Raw genomic sequence first — 17,197 nt, 5'->3', positions numbered from 1 at the left:
CGTTTTGGTGATAAGTAAGATAAGAGTTGTAAATTTTCAACAAGCCCAAAAAAAGACAACTTGGAAGTAAGATCTATCTATCTACGACATCTTGTTAAATGTAGAATCAGGTATTCCAGCAGTAAGTTTATCTTCTTCTTGTCGTGTCGACAACTAACCTACACAGCGGCGTCGGCCCAAAACTCCGCCACACGAATGGCGTTGTCAGTAAGTAGCCTTCATTAAATCTTCCTGCGTGCAGTTGTTTAGGCACGATGGGCACGACATCATGTGCTTATCACAGTAAGTTTGTCACTTAAGAAGAATATCATATTATCTAATTGAGGCGGTATTTGTGGCGTTTTTTTAACATTTTAATCACAAAACTATTTCCAGCAAGGAGTAAGTTATGCTTGTAGGACAGTGCTTCCTCGACTCAACCTCACTCGGCGACAGGTTACAATGTCCTGCATTATCCTTACGCCTAGTCACCCCACAAGCACTGCAGTGTTAGTGACCTGCAACTAGGCATGAATGACTGAATCATCCATCCTTTCGCCGAGACTGATTGGCGTTTATCGATCAATCGTTCACGACCGTGATCTATTCGGTGCATTACAATCGTAATTCGAATGCGCTATCGATTCATTGATGCGTTTTATATGGATCGAAGATTTTATTGAGTCATTAAGGTAAAAATTGGCAATAAAGCTGCTTTTTTTTTTGTTTTTGGTGGAATGCAAAAGAGCCAAGACTTCAAGTCTGAGATTTAGGTAGGTTTCCCACAATGCATATTAATGTACAGGCGACAAGTTGAACACTGTAGGATGTTTTGTTATGTCAAACGTCTTATGTAGTTGCTGCTTATATTACGTATTCTTAGATCCTCAATCTTTACTTAAGCATTGTTTAAAACACGAAGTAGGTAAATTGGATCAGACTAAATTTCTACTCAATAAACTATGCACCAACAGAAGATGCATTCCGATTTAGATTTTACACAGTAAGGCCTAGTTCGTTCAGTCGCGCAATAACCACGCGGTTTCTGGGTGGTTCTCATTCTCAATGCGCAGCAACCTCGCGACTATCGTATACGTAATATTATTATTATTATTTGTCGTCTCAAATCATCGATAAGATTTTATCACGGCGCGCATCCGCCCGGCCAGACCTAATAAAAAGGGATTGCCGTCAAATGACATCTATGATTTAAGGATCATACATACCTCCTTGGTCCAGGGACCTTTGACTAGTTCAGGGTTGACGACCTTCGTCCACCGCTGCTGGCACTGGACGTCGGATCGGTCTGAGAACTGCGCCGATATCAGCTCCCAGTTCTCGTTGTACATCTTAACATACATTTTTAGCCTTTTATCCTGGAAATAGATGTTAAAATAGTTGTGAGATGAGATCAAAATACAAACGAAGTCATAAACGTTGAAATGCAGTCATTAATGTCATTCCGAAAAACATCTAATCCTGGGAATAAATTATGTTTCAGTCAACTTTCATGCCTTATCATTTTGTTGGCCCTTTTCAGACCAATTATAAATAACTCAGTGTGATACGCTATTTACTTAAATAAATCTTTAGATTAGAAAGAACCCCAAACTGCATCAAGCAATTCCATTCAGTAATCAAAGGAATATTTTATGAAAGAAAGAAAGAAAAAATGTTTATTCAGTATCATCGACAATACAATTAACTCCACTATCCATCTGAATAGGTAGGTAGACCAACAATCTAGAGCAGATCGCGGGAAGCACATGAATGCGGACAGCGCAGGACCGGTCTTTTTAGAAATCATTGGGGAAGACCTTTGTCCAGCAATGGACGTCATTTGGCTGAAACGAACTCAGATACATACCTCCTCTTTCGTCCACCGCCCCCTATTGATATTCTTCCGCGACCCAGAGCTTTTGGCTGCAGCCTGCACATCTTCGTAGGCCGCGGAGTCCTCTGAACACTCGCTCGTCTCCGACTCATAGCCGCTTCGCCTGAGGACAAGCAAAGAGGACATTAAAGTAACAGTCTTTGGGCAAATTCGTTATAATCCACCTCCTTTATAACTGCAGTGCCCAACAGAGTCCCTATATTGTTGACACACCACCGCACTAAGCGTTTCGATGACTCTTATAATGCGAACAGCTAGGGACTGGAATTCGCTGCCTGCTGCTGTCTTTCCCGAAGACTATAATCCGAGCCTTTCAAGGCGAGAGTGAATAGGGCACTTACAAGGCAGATATGTACCATCCTAGACTGCATCCCACATAAATTCAGGTGCGATTGTGGTCAAATACCTGCTTTGTTAAACATAAAAAAGAGTCCATAATGTTTTAGTTTTAAAATTCATAATGAAAGCAATATCACACATGCATCGACACTCCTTTTATAGCGCTCTGTCCTAATGCGACACAACACTCCATACAAAATGTATAAATGATTATTTTGACGATATGAGTCAATCCAGATTTACAGACCACTGCGCATCAAGCTGGTACTGGGACAAACTGGTAATCTAAAGCAGTTCGAAAATGCCTATACGATTTTGCTAGGGTCTGCAATTCCGCAACAAAGTATAATAAATAAGGAATTTAATTCATCAACAGCCCTTTACAGTCCACTGCTGGACTATGAGCCTCCTCCACTATGGTGGAGGGATTTGCCATAATCTCCACGCTTGGCAGGCGGGTTGGAGATCGCAGTTTAAAAGATTGATGTTTTTCAGAGAGCGCTGCTGCCCATTCTCTGTTTGTTGTGTAGTCCCTAAGTCGCCTCTTACGACACCCGCGGGAAGAGTAGGGGTTGGTGACAAGTGTATTCTACTCTGCCGTCACCACACGGCGAATAAGGAATTTAATTATTCGCTTAAAATACGGAACCCTAAAAAGGGTAGATAGGAGATTGTGTTGAACTCAATAGTTAATGTAGGGCTCTATATCTAGGGCTAAGAACGTATTTTACGAAACTCCACCCCTAAGGGGGTAAAACGAGGTCCACGCGTACGAAGTCGTGGGCGGCCGCTAGTAGTTAAATAAAAAGAAAACAAATTATTCCTAACAACAGGAAAATGATGTTCCAAAAATGCAGTTACATACAGTACCTACGAGACGAGACAACAATGACCAGAATACCCAAAACCAACACAAATCAAACATGACTTGAAAAATACAGTCAGGTGTACACTGCGCACACAGTTTATGTAAACAAATATGAACATCCTTCTCTAAGAGGAATGCTAGAACTTAGACAAACAAAAAGATAACTCAATAGATAATACAGAATCTTGGAGGAATTTTACACGAACATCCCATGAATCTAATAAAAATAATAATGAAGCATAATATGGAGATATAATTACTATTTAAGCACAATTTAAAATGAAAATGAAAGAATTCAGTAAGTTTGAACATAACATACAGCAGAGAAGCGCTGGACGCAGGCTGCTACCAATCGAGCAACGTGGAAAGCATTGGGGGAGGCCTATGTTCAGCAGTGGACGTCCTATGGCTGAAATGATGATGATGATGATGATGAACATAAAATCTAGGTGAACAAACCTAAACCAAAAAAATTTAACAAAATAAACAAAAACAACTGAATAACTTCACTTCCATATTCTAGGGTCTTCGCACAAGTCGGCGGTGACCTCTTCAAAAATTCGTCAATAGTCAATCAAATAAGCAAACGACTTATTTTTAAATGATACCGCGAGCTAAAACCGTACAGCGCCATCTAATGGAAACTATAAGAACTAGCTGTGCACCCGCGACTTCATGTGCGTGATTTAGTTTGAATATTTTTTCCCGTTCTTGTAATATTTTTCTTTACTGCTCCGCCTTCCTCGGTAAATGGGCTATCCAACACAAAAAAAATTTTTCAAATCGGACCAGTAGTTCCTGAGATTAGCGCATTCAAGCAAACGTAAAAGCTTTATAATATTAGTATAGACAGATAAAAGAAGCATGTCAAAAAAGTTAAGTATTGTACAAAATAATCGATATAGCTAAGAACAGAACAGATTACCAAACAAGTAAAAGATCCCACGATTAGCAAAATGATGAATGTTGCTCTTGTCGGGGCACATGAAACGCCATTGGTCACGCTCCGGAATAGACTTCGCGACAAAAAACACAAGATTTAGCCTTAGCCATAGCTCCACGCTGGGTTACGTAATCATACACGTGCCTTTTATTATTAAGAACAAGAGTAACAATAGCCTACCTTGAGGGAGACCATACTTAATAGGCACATAAATGAAAATAGTGATACTATCGCGATGAATTTAGTAACTGTTATTGTTGGAGATTAAATTATAAGGATAGTAACAACAATTAGTGCTATGGAGTAATCAGGAATTATGAACCTCATAGTGAAAACATTAAAGAAGTATTTAAAGCAGTCAAAAAGGCTTATGTAGACTAAAATTTGTATAGTGCAGTGAGCAAGGTAAGTACATGATTTTGACATGATTTTTCCTCTACCACCAACATTGCTTAAAGGTGATCTGAATTTTAATATTGACAGCCGCTTGTGAAATATTTATAAAATACCATCAACCAGGATATTCAAATTCGCAAAATACTTATCCGATGACAGTTCAAAGAAAGAAAAGGTTGCAGGCGCCAAAATTCCCGATTTGTAAAACATGTAAGTCGCTTCTCGGAAAAGGGACTAAGTACTCAGCGGGGCCCTTTGAATCTGATTTGGGTGATACACACGCTTGTCTCCAGTATTATAAAGGCCAGAATGCTGAAGCACAACACGTTTCACGAATAAAGAAACGAGTTCTTATAATAGGCGTGGAAAAATATCCGACACCGGTTTTAAGAGCAATAATTTCTATATCGACTTTCGATGAGGTAAAGAGACGTATAAAAAACAGTCAGACAATTTATGCATAGTTTCCAGCCATCAGCTGATAGCCAAACCAGTTGTGCTCATTCATTGATGCATAAGATACATTTCCAGATTCTTTAGTGGGTGCTATATTATGCTTGCTTACTCAGTGAACGAGTATTTTATGACTAGTTTCTGTCTGGCTTCGTCCGTGTGTTGAGCATAAAAATATCACTAACATGTAGTTTATGGTTTATTTTAAAAAGAAGACTTAGACGTAGACTCTCTTAAGTTCTATCTGTGATAAAAATTGTTTTAATGGCTGAACCATTGTGGCGTGAAAATGTATGTTACAGACACCACTTTCTTACTGTAAAATGTAAACTAACATTTCACGACATTACTTTCTCATTCATTAAATTGTTTTGGGTGGTAGCACGACGTTCATGTATGTTTGCAAGTCTTTCCAATGTTAAATGAGATATTCTGAATGTCTTTTCAACAATTTGTAGCTTATTTTCACTATAATAATGTTATAGAAAATATGCATAATGTATTAATTTTAGGAAACTAATTTCACTCACTCATATAACATCACGCCGAATTATCCAAAAAGTGACGCGACGACAGATCCCGGCAGCAAAAACTCCATTTTCACATCAAAACAATAACACGAACATCATAAACATAAAACAAAACACAAAAATGCCGACCAATTCCCGCCAAAACTCTCCACACTACATCGCTGAGCACAAGCGACGCACGCGCACCTAAAGACACGACTATTACAGCAATAAAGAAAAATTATATCCCTTGTTCCCACACTCACACATCGACATAAACACCTACACGACACGCATACGCAAGACGTAATAAGGGTGAAGGGATCCACAAAAACCCTGCAGGGACCAGAAAAAGGACAGCTAGAAGAAACATACTCGAGCAAGACAGGGACGCACGATCAGGTACAGAAATCATACCCTGCAGTGGGGATGTGACGCAACACAAGCAAAGGAAAGCAGGTGTAAGCAACTGGTATAGAAAAAGAACAAAGAAAATCGATTTTATACTTTTTATATTGTTGGATAGGTCAGCGTCTAGCTAGTTGAAAGAAATGATGTTAGGGAAAAAATCGTGCATGACAATTACAATGATTCAATAATAATATTCGAATGGATCTTGACTACAAAATATTGCAAATTCTACAAGCTTCTGTCCCTAACACAGTTCATAAGTTCGAGGTCGATAAAAAGAAGTTTCCAATAAGGCTTTCCTAAGAAACAGTAACAAAAAACACAAGGGTCGCCGTGCCCCAAATGTTTGGCGGATGTCAAACTAAACACAAGCAACGGGATTCGCTTTTTGCGAGGGCTGAATGTCTCCCAAATGTTAAACTGTAAGTCAGCTGATTTTGCGGTGTGCTGTTTGAGGCAAATTTTGATTTTGTTTATCTATTTGATACAACATTTCCTGCGTAAATATCAGATGGTACCTATTGAATCATACTTCCTGTCGTTGTTGATATCATTATTATAGTTTAGTTAGATCTAAGGGCATTGCCAGATAGGAATGCATCTAATCAGATAAAAACATTTTTTCACATCGACAAACGTAATTTCGGAATATCTAAACCGGCGTCTAGACGGGGGAATAAATAATAAATAAGAAAACCAGACGTCACTGTAAATTTCAAGAACACATTACTGGCTTATCGATAAAATTGCACATTTGCACATCTTTCGTTTCCTTAGAAAGACGTATTTTCGTAAGCTTAATATTCCATGAAGTGACCAAAGTGAACTCTTTATACCTGTTTCGGAATTTGTAGAAATAGGAGTCCGTGCCGATATAAAAAATTCTGTAGCTAATAAATATTCACCTATAAATGAACATACGGCTAACAAACCCCTCGAGCAAATGATGTTATTTCACACTTGAACATTTCTCATTAAAATAAGGAAGCAACTCATTTCCACCTGTCTCCTGAATCAGACCTTTGGATTTCACGACCGATTATAACAAAGGAAGTAACTATTAAAAGAGATAAGACTAAATGTTGAGCTTCGCGTTAAATTACGTTCGTAATTTTAGATCACAATAAAAATTGAATTAAAAACTTTTGTATGATAAGTTTGTCTTGCCGTGGACTGGCTTTTTTATTTAATAATTAAAAAATAGTTACGATAAAAGAGACCAAACAATATTTAAACCAAAAATGTTACTAATAATGAGACAGAATAGTATCAACAACAGCCATTTCTTTTCTACGCTTTCTAGGATAACCCAAAGCTGCAATGAGTCTGCTAAGACCTCCATTGTACCCCCCAAGAGCTTGAGTGGATACTCCAGTTTGTAGTACCTCTAAGATTGTAACCTGTGATTTCGCTTCTTTATCAGTTCCGAAGTCAAGGGTAGTTAAGCATTTAAATTACACCGATGACGCCCCAAATGTTAATTTCCTTAAAGAATCAAGACAAGGAATAAATTGTGGCAAAAAATTGTCCCCTGAGGGGTTCCTTGAGGAAATGTCCTGTTAACTCACGCATCGCCCGTGTTTCCTGTCTTCGTGTCCCCTTTTATTTGTATGAACTACTTATTACACACGTTGCCTTAGAAAGTGGTCAACAGTTCAAGACATATCTGATTTCATTATGTTGCGGATGCCAGGGTTATTTTCATCCGGTGTGTGTGACCGCTCTGTTGTTTTGGTCGAAAGCCTTTGTGTGGTAAAGCTACCTAAGTGTAAGTACAAGTATATCACGTCGCGTGCTGAATGTTCCGTTCTTTTCGTCGCATTGCATAAATTCTAGACGAAATATTGATACCTTAAACGATCCAGGAATACCTCGATTACTAAAGTAGGGGAGGATGGGGGAATTGCGGACACGGGGTAAATACGGACTAGCAAGTACCTACTCAATCCCTCCACCCCGCGGCAGCCCGGTGCTGTCATCTGTTTCTTTCTGCCATTTTAGTGCCACGCAAAAACTTACGACAGCCGGCTGCGCACAGTTTGAAAGGTAGGTAACATTTAAAAAAATTGTGTATTTTGATCTAATTTTTAGTGTTTTTTAATTTAAGGGACTGGTCTGAATACTAAGTGATGGTAAAAAGTTATATTATCTATTGATAGCTTTGTCAATGAAGTTTGAATCGCCAATGTTTCTTTTTATGGAATGTTTTCATAACCTACAAATTTATCTCTTTGATTTAAAAATACCCAATTGGGTTAATTGCGGACAAGCCTTGCGGGGTAAATACGGACGTCTGCAATTACCCCTAATTCGATAAACTATTTAAAAATTTACCAATAACTGGTACAAACGGGCNGTGAGTTTTTTCCAAACGCGCTCACTAGTGAGAGCGTCAAAAAATGACATTAAATTTATGACGGATTTTACAGCGCCCCTAGAGGGAAACTTTCAAAAACTAAAATTTTCATACATTTTTTGGTATTTATCACGCTCACTAGTGAGCGCGTTTGATGTATACTCACACTCAGCCCTCTGATGTCAAGATGCAGTTCAGTCAGATTATGCAGCAAGTAAACTAATTTAATTTTCGCTATTCAGTCACACACTCACGATGGCAACCGAAATCGCCCGAATCGATCTGCCCCCTAGACAAGTGGCAAAATCTGACATTCTATTCGGACTGATTCGATTTTCGAAAAATGTGACTAGTCTAGTCTACTAATAGATACTGATCGCGTTCGATGCACCTGTGCGGCGCTAAACTCGTCACGACATGCAACGAGACTATGGGCCAACTATCCGGCCGCCGGATATCCGGCTATCCGGCCTAGCAGCTGGCCGGATATCCGGTATCCGGTATCCGGCCAAACAACTATCCGTTTCATCTCTAGTTTAAAGCATGTGTGAGTATTTAATACATTAAAGCAAATACTGGAGTAGTCTAAATTCCAGTTTCTCGCTTGTATTTACGCGTCTTCAAATTCACGGAAATGCTATCATAATCTTTAGAATTTGTAATATTCTAGTTTCCAATAAAAAACTTACAAGTAGAAATAGAACAATAATAATTGAACAACATAAATACATTTTATTGCAAATTTTAAAAAAAAATCCTATACAATACATCTACACAATGTGCCACACACAATGTTTACCTTAATGTATTGTTGTCATCCGTTCATTGAATTGCCAGTTGTCACCATCATAGGTGGGATTACTTATTTTCAAGCGGTGGTGGTGGTTTCGTCTAAACGTGATTTGTTTGATAAACCTTATTATAGAATTTCAGCAATTTTAAGACACCGATCTATTCCATGAATTTTCAATTATATCGCTATATTAATGAAACCGTCTATCAGCGTCTGGTTACGCAGTGAGAACCATAACAAAATAATAACTCAGTGCGATAACAACTCGCTCGTATTACGCAGAAATGTAACACTAATCGTCTGTAGCTGTAACAGGCTTATTAATCCAAACATATTTATGAGTCATGGTATATTTTTGGATTCGTCCTGATAAATTAATTTGATAACCTTTTCAGAGGCTCCAAAAGAATCTAACATGAGAGTTTTCATATCGTATGTGTTAAAAATTCTTGAAACTACTGAATAAAGTCAACGTGCATTTTTGATTGCAGAGATATCATTATTAGTTTCTGACGAATCATTGTAATTTTTATAGGCAACAATATTGAAAGTTTTTTTCAAGAATAGTAGTCTCCGTACTGAGAACCTTGATTGGCAACATGACACCGGAATCCGCATCGTTCGGCCGTTCTGTGGTCCAAAGGAGGCATCGTAACTCAACACTGACCAAGCGACTGGAATTAATGTCTTACATCCTTCGAATAAACGAGAGAACTCTTACACACGCTTCGAAAGTACAAAAACAACCATATTAAAAGTTAAAGTATCTTTCAAGTAAATAGCCAAAGGAAAATGCTATCAAAATTCTACCAAAAAGAACAACAAATGTATATTTTCAATAATGCATGCAGTAAATCATTGCGCAATCCTGACATACGTATATCTCCAGCAAATATAATGATTGCGAAAAATCTTCTCACAGACCAGTGAGTTATTGCCATAGTAACATTATGGTTAGAACACCTGAACTTATCTATGAAAGAGACCCTCCTAATGCCAATGCAAACAGGTTCACTGGGAATAGACAAATAGATTATCCAAAAGGATGCCTCACGTGGGACACAGACAAAAGAATAGTGCTTCGTAAGGGTCATGACGAGAAGGTTGAGTCTATTCATTTGGATTGTTTCTCACGCAAAATAAATGGCCTTCAGACTAAGTGACATTTGCAAATATTAATTAGATTTTTTTCTTCTGATTCGTAGACGTGGATCCCTTTCTCCAAACGCTGTTTGAAAAGAAACAATAGGCTAGTTTCCTAAAAAAATTTTTTTAGTCCGTCATGTTTAATATCAAAAAATATTGGACACATATATTTTTATTTGTCAATCTAACAAATAATTACATAGTTATGGTGCGTTGAAGTTCCGCACGACGTCACAACGTGCGGCACTTTTATGCAAGCATTGACGTCACGGGCCTCTTCTTATGAACTTTGGCGCGCTTTATCTCTTTAAATTTTCATTAGTTTGAAAAAGTGAAAAATACGTGTAGAGTATTTTTTGATAAGTTAACTGACGGACTAATTAAAACTCTTGCTTTTTGACCCAGGAAACATCCCTATTGCAGCGAATATTCAAGACATGTCATCAAGTAATTATTCAAAATCTATTCAATAAAGAAGTTAAACACATTTATTAAGGTCTTATTATTTTTGTTGCCCCAGTAACTAATATTTATCCACAAACAATCCTACTTCCCAGTGCAAATGCTTCCGTTCGAAAAACACGGAATTTGCTACCTTATTTAATTAGAGGGGATTTTTTGTGTGATGCGTCAGAGGGGCTTCGGCATTCAGCATATGCCAGTAGATGACACATTTAAACCATGTGTCTATTGGCAAACTACCGTCAATCTCTCAACTCAACCTTATCTAAGAACTGATAGTAAAGCCCGAGTTCTTTGGCACTCCAAAGTTGAAACTCTTGAAACAGACGTTTCAGAGCCCAAAATGAAATTGAAAGAAGCTTTTAATACAGATGACATTACGATAGAGGGAGAGGGGTGAAATGACAAAGGACCAGCTGCTCTCTTTAAAATAGTGATTAAACCACGCGATAGGCCCTTGTATGTGAATAATGAAGCTCCGTACATTCAAATGACTTGGTCAATACACATTTTGGTTCTGATTAAAGCCATTGATTCGCGCATGTCAGACGGAGGGTCGAAAAATTAGCATAGCCTGTAAATATTTTCTGTATTTATATCCTTTATGAAACCGAGCAGTGTCTTTCTTCTTCTTACAAAGGGTAATTTCGCTCAACGAACATAAAAATAGACTTGTCTCTACAAATGCCTACAATTGCTGGATTTTAATGGGTCAAGCGCCATTTGATGGGTACAATCATCTTCAATTTCACAAATATCAAGTTTCTCCCACTGATGGTCAACTCCTCAATAAAAATATACGATTATTGTCGAAGCTAAATGTACCAATAAAATAGCCAGACCCTCATTGTTAAAGTACAAAGGTCTGAGGGTGTTCACCTGGCCATTTCCCCTATTCCATCTAAGATTAATGTCTCAAGACTCCAGTACAATGACTCCCGCGCACATGGTCTGACATTTTTACCCCGTGTATTTTTTATATTTCCTTCCTTTATTATATCGACTTACAAATGCCCCAGCACGCGCTCGAAAGGTGTTTAGTGAAAGCTCTAATGAAGCATTCATTAAATTTCCTATTCTACAAATGTTTTTTCTGATAATTACACGTTTAGTTTTTATTATAACTTGGCACGCGACTCTCTTTAGGGAAAATAAAGTTTGTGGGAGTCAATATCCCCATTTGCAGAAATCCTAGAGTAACACACAATGGCGTCTATTTTTAAATGGAACAGCATAAACATAAAACGTGACCATAATTCATACAGCCCAGTTTATGCGAAACAGATTGGAAGCGAGGGGCCTCTTGAGAGGAAGATTGTGTGTTTATTGTATGAGATCATTGTTCGTAGCGCCAGGGTCTAAATTGCTATTTATTTTATCGGGAAGACCGTATTGACAGAATTCCTTTGCGTCAAAAGACGGTACTTATTAAAATTTAATGCGAAGACAAGTGACAACGCGTATAAATTTTCAAAAATCGAGCATTCCCAAGTCAACGACCGGTAGTGATGGGACTTCGTATTCTAAAGAATGCGGTCCCGGACAATCGAGTTCCGCAGTCTGATGGCAGACAGTACCCGCGAATCGAATGCGAGCAGGTGATCCACCATCTGGCCTTTACCACGTGTCAACGAACGGTGAATTTACGATAGCGATTAGCGATTATCGGAAATTTGATTTTGGAACGGGAATAGTGGCTTAATGTGTCGGGTTGTTTTATGGGTGTCCAAACTTTGTCTTAATTAAATGATTTATTGAAACAAAAACTACACCCATCTGGTCAAAGCTAATAGCAAACGCAACACCATTGCAGTTCTTTGAAATTAATAATATTATCATATCCACTTAATTAAAATAAGTAAGTTAGTTATTTATTACTAAATGGTATGACACTATGACATGACAGCTTAAAAAGTCATTCAAGATTGAATATGAAATCCTTGATTTTGTAGGATTCGGGTCAGGAAACAAAAGAAAAATCAAGAACCAACATGAAAAATATGACCAAAAGTAAATTTCATAGAAATTATCCATTATTGTTTGTTCATTCATATCCCATTCCATAGAAGCATTTTTGGTGTACATTCGTTTCTTCCTCTCTTGGAATTTCATTTTCTTTCCATAACTTTGGCAATCTTTTTATTAAATAAGTAGTCGTTCAGAAACTTTTCCTCTTTTTCTCTAACTTTTCTCTCTTTTTCAGGCTTTTTCCTCCAGAACAGTTCGAAAAAATCCTTAACCAAACCAAAACCTACACGTCAGAAGCCGACGAATTTTCATTTTTTCCCAAACAGTTCCGTAAAAAGTCCGACCAACACATCGATCGACGCGTGCTGCGCCATCTGCGCCCCCCACGCACAAAGCCACGTTGATTGGTAAGCAGCTGCGCGAGCGCCGGGGATGCGCATTGAACTAGCTGGGGGCGCCACGCGCGTGGGTTGTGACGAATAGTCTTTTATGATAATAGAAATAGAGTGTTGTTTCCTTTGGGCGATATTCTGTGACGCGATTTACTTACTTCGGCTCAAATCAAATGCAGAAGACATCCCAAATTACAGCTTTGATGATGACTAATAGGCTAGTTTCCTAAAAAAATTTTTTTTGTCCGTCATGTTTAATATCAAAAAATATTGGACACATATATATTTTTATTTGTCAATCTAACAAATAATTACATAGTTATGGTGCGTTGAAGTTCCGCACGACGTCACAACGTGCGGCATTTTTATGCAAGCATTGACGTCACGGGCCTCTTCTTATGAACTTTGGCGCGCTTTATCTCTTTAAATTTTCATTAGTTTGAAAAAGTGAAAAATACGTAGAGTATTTTTTGATAAGTTAACTGACGGACTAATTAAAACTCTTGCTTTTTGACCCAGGAAACATCCCTATTCTCATTGTCAGTAGAGGTGTCAGGTACTGCATCCACAACTACTAGCATTGGAGGAGATTATGAGTGCTAATTTACAAAATTTTGAAAACGAAGATCTTTTTACTATCTGCCAAGGTCAAATTTTAAGAATAGGGAGTGCATGTTGGGGGTCTCGTTATACCTGTATATTCATACTTTAAAAAAACAGCTTCGAAAAGTGATGGTCACCCTACCGAACCTTAGGTGGGCCATAACAAAACGCCAAGCGCGTGATAGAACACATAGCAATCTTAGCCGACACTCTCCCGCTAAGCCTCATTTAAGCTGGACGACATGATAGTCTTGGATTGGTACTTTAGTTAGTAAATTACGACATGAAGAGGTACAGTCAGTTAAAACATTTAGGTTCACAGAACGGAGCTCCTAACTGGATTCAATTTCAAGCTTAGATTGAGGCTTTTGATTCGTTGAACTTCAATATTTAGATCAATCACTGGACTGGACAAAATCTATCACTGGGAAACTGGGATCAAACCAGTTTTCTACGTTGTTTTGTATTACGGAAGCGAAGAAGAGACTTGAGATAGGACAGGATTAGGCACTTCGGTGCCATCGGCGCAGGTCAAACTTTCATTGACAACAAAGAAATTCTACATCCGCGTCTTCTACATCCTGAGATACGGTTTAAATCAAATGATTAACCGGCCAATTCGGAAGTAATGGACGTCATATGGCTGAAATGATGATGATGATGATGAAACAAGAATTGTTAGAAAATTTAAAATCCTGGTAAAAAGGGTAAATTTACATTTGATTTTAGCCTTCAGGATGTAGGTCAAACAATATTTACAGCGAGGTTTAATTATAAAGCGCATAACGTGCCTGTTATCGCTGAACAATGTTACTGTTATGAGTTATGTGTAGGCAGTGATAAGCGAGGAACTCCGGATGAAGTTGTAATAAATATACAGTTCTTGGGATAATTTTTATGTAGGTAGTATGATTTAGCCATAGGAACTGTTACTATCAGGACAATGCGAATATTTCACAGGACAATAGACATGACAAACAGGATTGCGAAAACCTAAGTCGTTGGTATTGTAAAGGACCCTATAGTAGAATTCTAAGATGTTAAAATGTTCGTAATTATTGCCCAAGCAATTTTAGATTTGGACCATTTCAAAAATGTGACGTATCCTGAGTAAACATTTTAAAATAGAATTATAGAATTTATACTTTACGGTAAGTCTATGTAGGTCTATGCTTAGAATGTCATCAACATAATATTAAAAAAAACATTCCTTTACATTAATTAACACATCGCACCTGCTTCTAATGTACAGTTTCCTCACGATTAAGTAGGTAGTAATATAAAATATAGATGGTATTTAAATAGCCTTTATTTCCTGATCCAGAACATAAGGCATTAAAAGGACTGGGCATTATTATGAACACATTGAGATTAAAATAAACACTGACATTATTTCATTATAATGCAAAATAATCCTGATGAAATCATAAAAGAATAAACGAGAAAATCAACAATAAGTCGCTAAGCAAAGTGCAAATGATCCATTTAAAGGGCAATGCACTTAGAAATAATGTCGGGAATCTTGACAATAGAGAACCCCTAAAAGGGTTTGAGAACCAAAAACAAGTATGGATGAGTAAGCTTGCTTTCGAGAAAGGGCGATTCCATTCAAAGCACGTAAGATTCAACCTGGTTGCTTATTAGACTTCAAATTCACTACAACAATAACATTCTTGGTTAAAGAAATACATTGGAAGAACATCGATTTTGATCAATAATTTTTGTTTGTCTTTAAACGTAGTTAAAATTCAAAAATCATTCTCAGAGAAGCTTCCATACTGTGACCATCGTCTAAAATGAAGACAAAAGCAGAAATAGATTTTGACCAGCAAAAAGTAGATAAGAAACAAGATAAACAGACAAAGGAACCAGGAACTAACCACCAAAATCGCCATTATCATTCGCGATCTAAGATGACCGAACTTAATGGGGTCATGGGAACCGCAGGATTAAAAAAGACACCGTCACTCCATCTGCCATGGCATTTACAAATTTAGACAACGTAAAAAGATCGGAGGACATGCACCGAAGTCCTTTGTCCAATATATGCAGGCCCCCCGTTTTTGAGTCGTGGGAATCAACGTACCTGTAGGGTGTTATAACTACCCTTACACATTAATTATAAACGCAATAAATTACAATCAGTATTTTGATTCCTTTCACGCGTGATTAGGTTATTCGATGCGAGAATTACGACCGTAAATCGAATTTCTTTGTTGGGTGGAGATTAAAATGCATTCATGAAGGCTATGAATGAATTAGGATCAAAAACTGGAATCAATGGAAATCTAAAAGGATCAGTAGAAAATAAACACATGCAGATTCATTATTTTAAGTCGATCAGAGTAAGAGAAGTTGATAATAAAATATGTAGGTACATGTGAATAAAACAAAAAAGACAAAAGTTTCAATGATAAACTTGCAAGTATTTGCCTTTCAATTTTAGCTTGTATTCTCAAACAATGATGTCATCCAAAAAGCGCATTTTGAAGAGCAAATGTTTATCAACAAAACGCATTAATTCAAAAACAACACACTCGTACTTTTTCGAAGGGTACCCAAGTAAACACTGCAGTTCCCACAATCCCTCATGACATTCAGCCGGTCGACCATGACGATGACCATGTGCAATAATGGCGTCACGGTTGCTGATACCTAAACGAACGAATTAATATGAGATGTTAAACTAATTATGGATATGTGGGAATCGTTTATACGCTCTAGTTGTGTCGATGTTATGGGAACTCTGATTAATTGGATCATCATGCACATTGCACACTTTAGAAAAAAGTATTTGTTTTGCAAGGCCAAAGAGAGCAAGTTTCAGTTGACGTATCATTTTTCTTCGTAGTTAAAAAATCTGAAAACTGACCAGTATTGAGTCTCGTAAATGCATCAAACTCCTTAATTTGGTTTAAATTATTTCTTCAAGAGAATGATTTTTTATAAGACTTCTTAAAGGACTTCTTTAGTTACAAGTGGGTAGTATTTAAACGAGTGACTGTAAATTTATGTTGTAAGTGTCAAAAATAATTAATGTGGGCTAAAGAATTACTAAGTGAGCGACTGAGTGCGAGTGACGAAAAATCAAAAGAACAGCAACTTACAAAAAAAAATTGAGTTCCTTAAAATACAAAATGAGAAACTTCATAATATTTGAGCGACCTAATATTTGATTGAGTGTCAACGTTAGGTCCTGCATTTTTTTCAATATTTGGCAAATGCTTTTTTTATACTGAGCGGTATTTTTAACTTTAATGAAGTGTTTCGAATGCAAAATCTACTTTGAAAAATACTATTATGAGCAGCGTATTATGAGCCCACATTTAAATAAAAAATTATCTTATGAAATAAATATTTGACGGAACACTATTCTAGTAGCGAAAAAAATAAATCATTAAAATTTAAGGGTAGGTAATCAAATGAAACAATGTACCTATTACGAAAAATGAAATGTATTTTCTTAAATCGAATCAACAAAAAAAAACAAAATAAAATAAGTCGCTTCTGTCAACCCAAAAAAAAAGTAATCTTATTAATAAGGTTCATTGATTGGTACCTATGAGTATTGAGGAGCTCTACCTACTCATCGTCACTGTATGATAAGTGCTGGCTTGGACTTAGCGGGCCGGCCTCGTTTTCTTTTTTGTCCAATAGGTATCAGCTTTGCTTCCAGTGGCGGTGT

At 37.3% G+C, this 17,197-nt stretch overlaps 1 protein-coding gene across 1 annotated transcript in view; it reads right to left on the bottom strand.

The window, feature by feature from the left end:
- Positions 1–17,197, bottom strand: part of Myb (proto-oncogene like protein Myb) — a 62,341-nt gene that overhangs the window by 26,505 nt on the left and 18,639 nt on the right. Inside the window, exons 3-4 of the mRNA XM_028312452.1 lie at positions 1,847–1,976; positions 1,206–1,355 (exon numbers count right to left, since the gene is read on the bottom strand). Coding sequence (XP_028168253.1) covers positions 1,206–1,355; positions 1,847–1,976 — 280 coding nt within the window. The remainder of the gene's footprint in view (positions 1–1,205; positions 1,356–1,846; positions 1,977–17,197) is intronic.

The sequence above is a fragment of the Ostrinia furnacalis genome, unplaced genomic scaffold (assembly GCF_004193835.3).
Source record: "Ostrinia furnacalis isolate ACB-3 unplaced genomic scaffold, ASM419383v2 OfSCF3961, whole genome shotgun sequence".
In the NCBI taxonomy this organism is placed as follows: Eukaryota; Metazoa; Arthropoda; class Insecta; order Lepidoptera; family Crambidae; genus Ostrinia; species Ostrinia furnacalis.
Note: the sequence above shows the minus strand (reverse complement) of the source record. Positions and strands in the feature narration are given on the sequence as shown.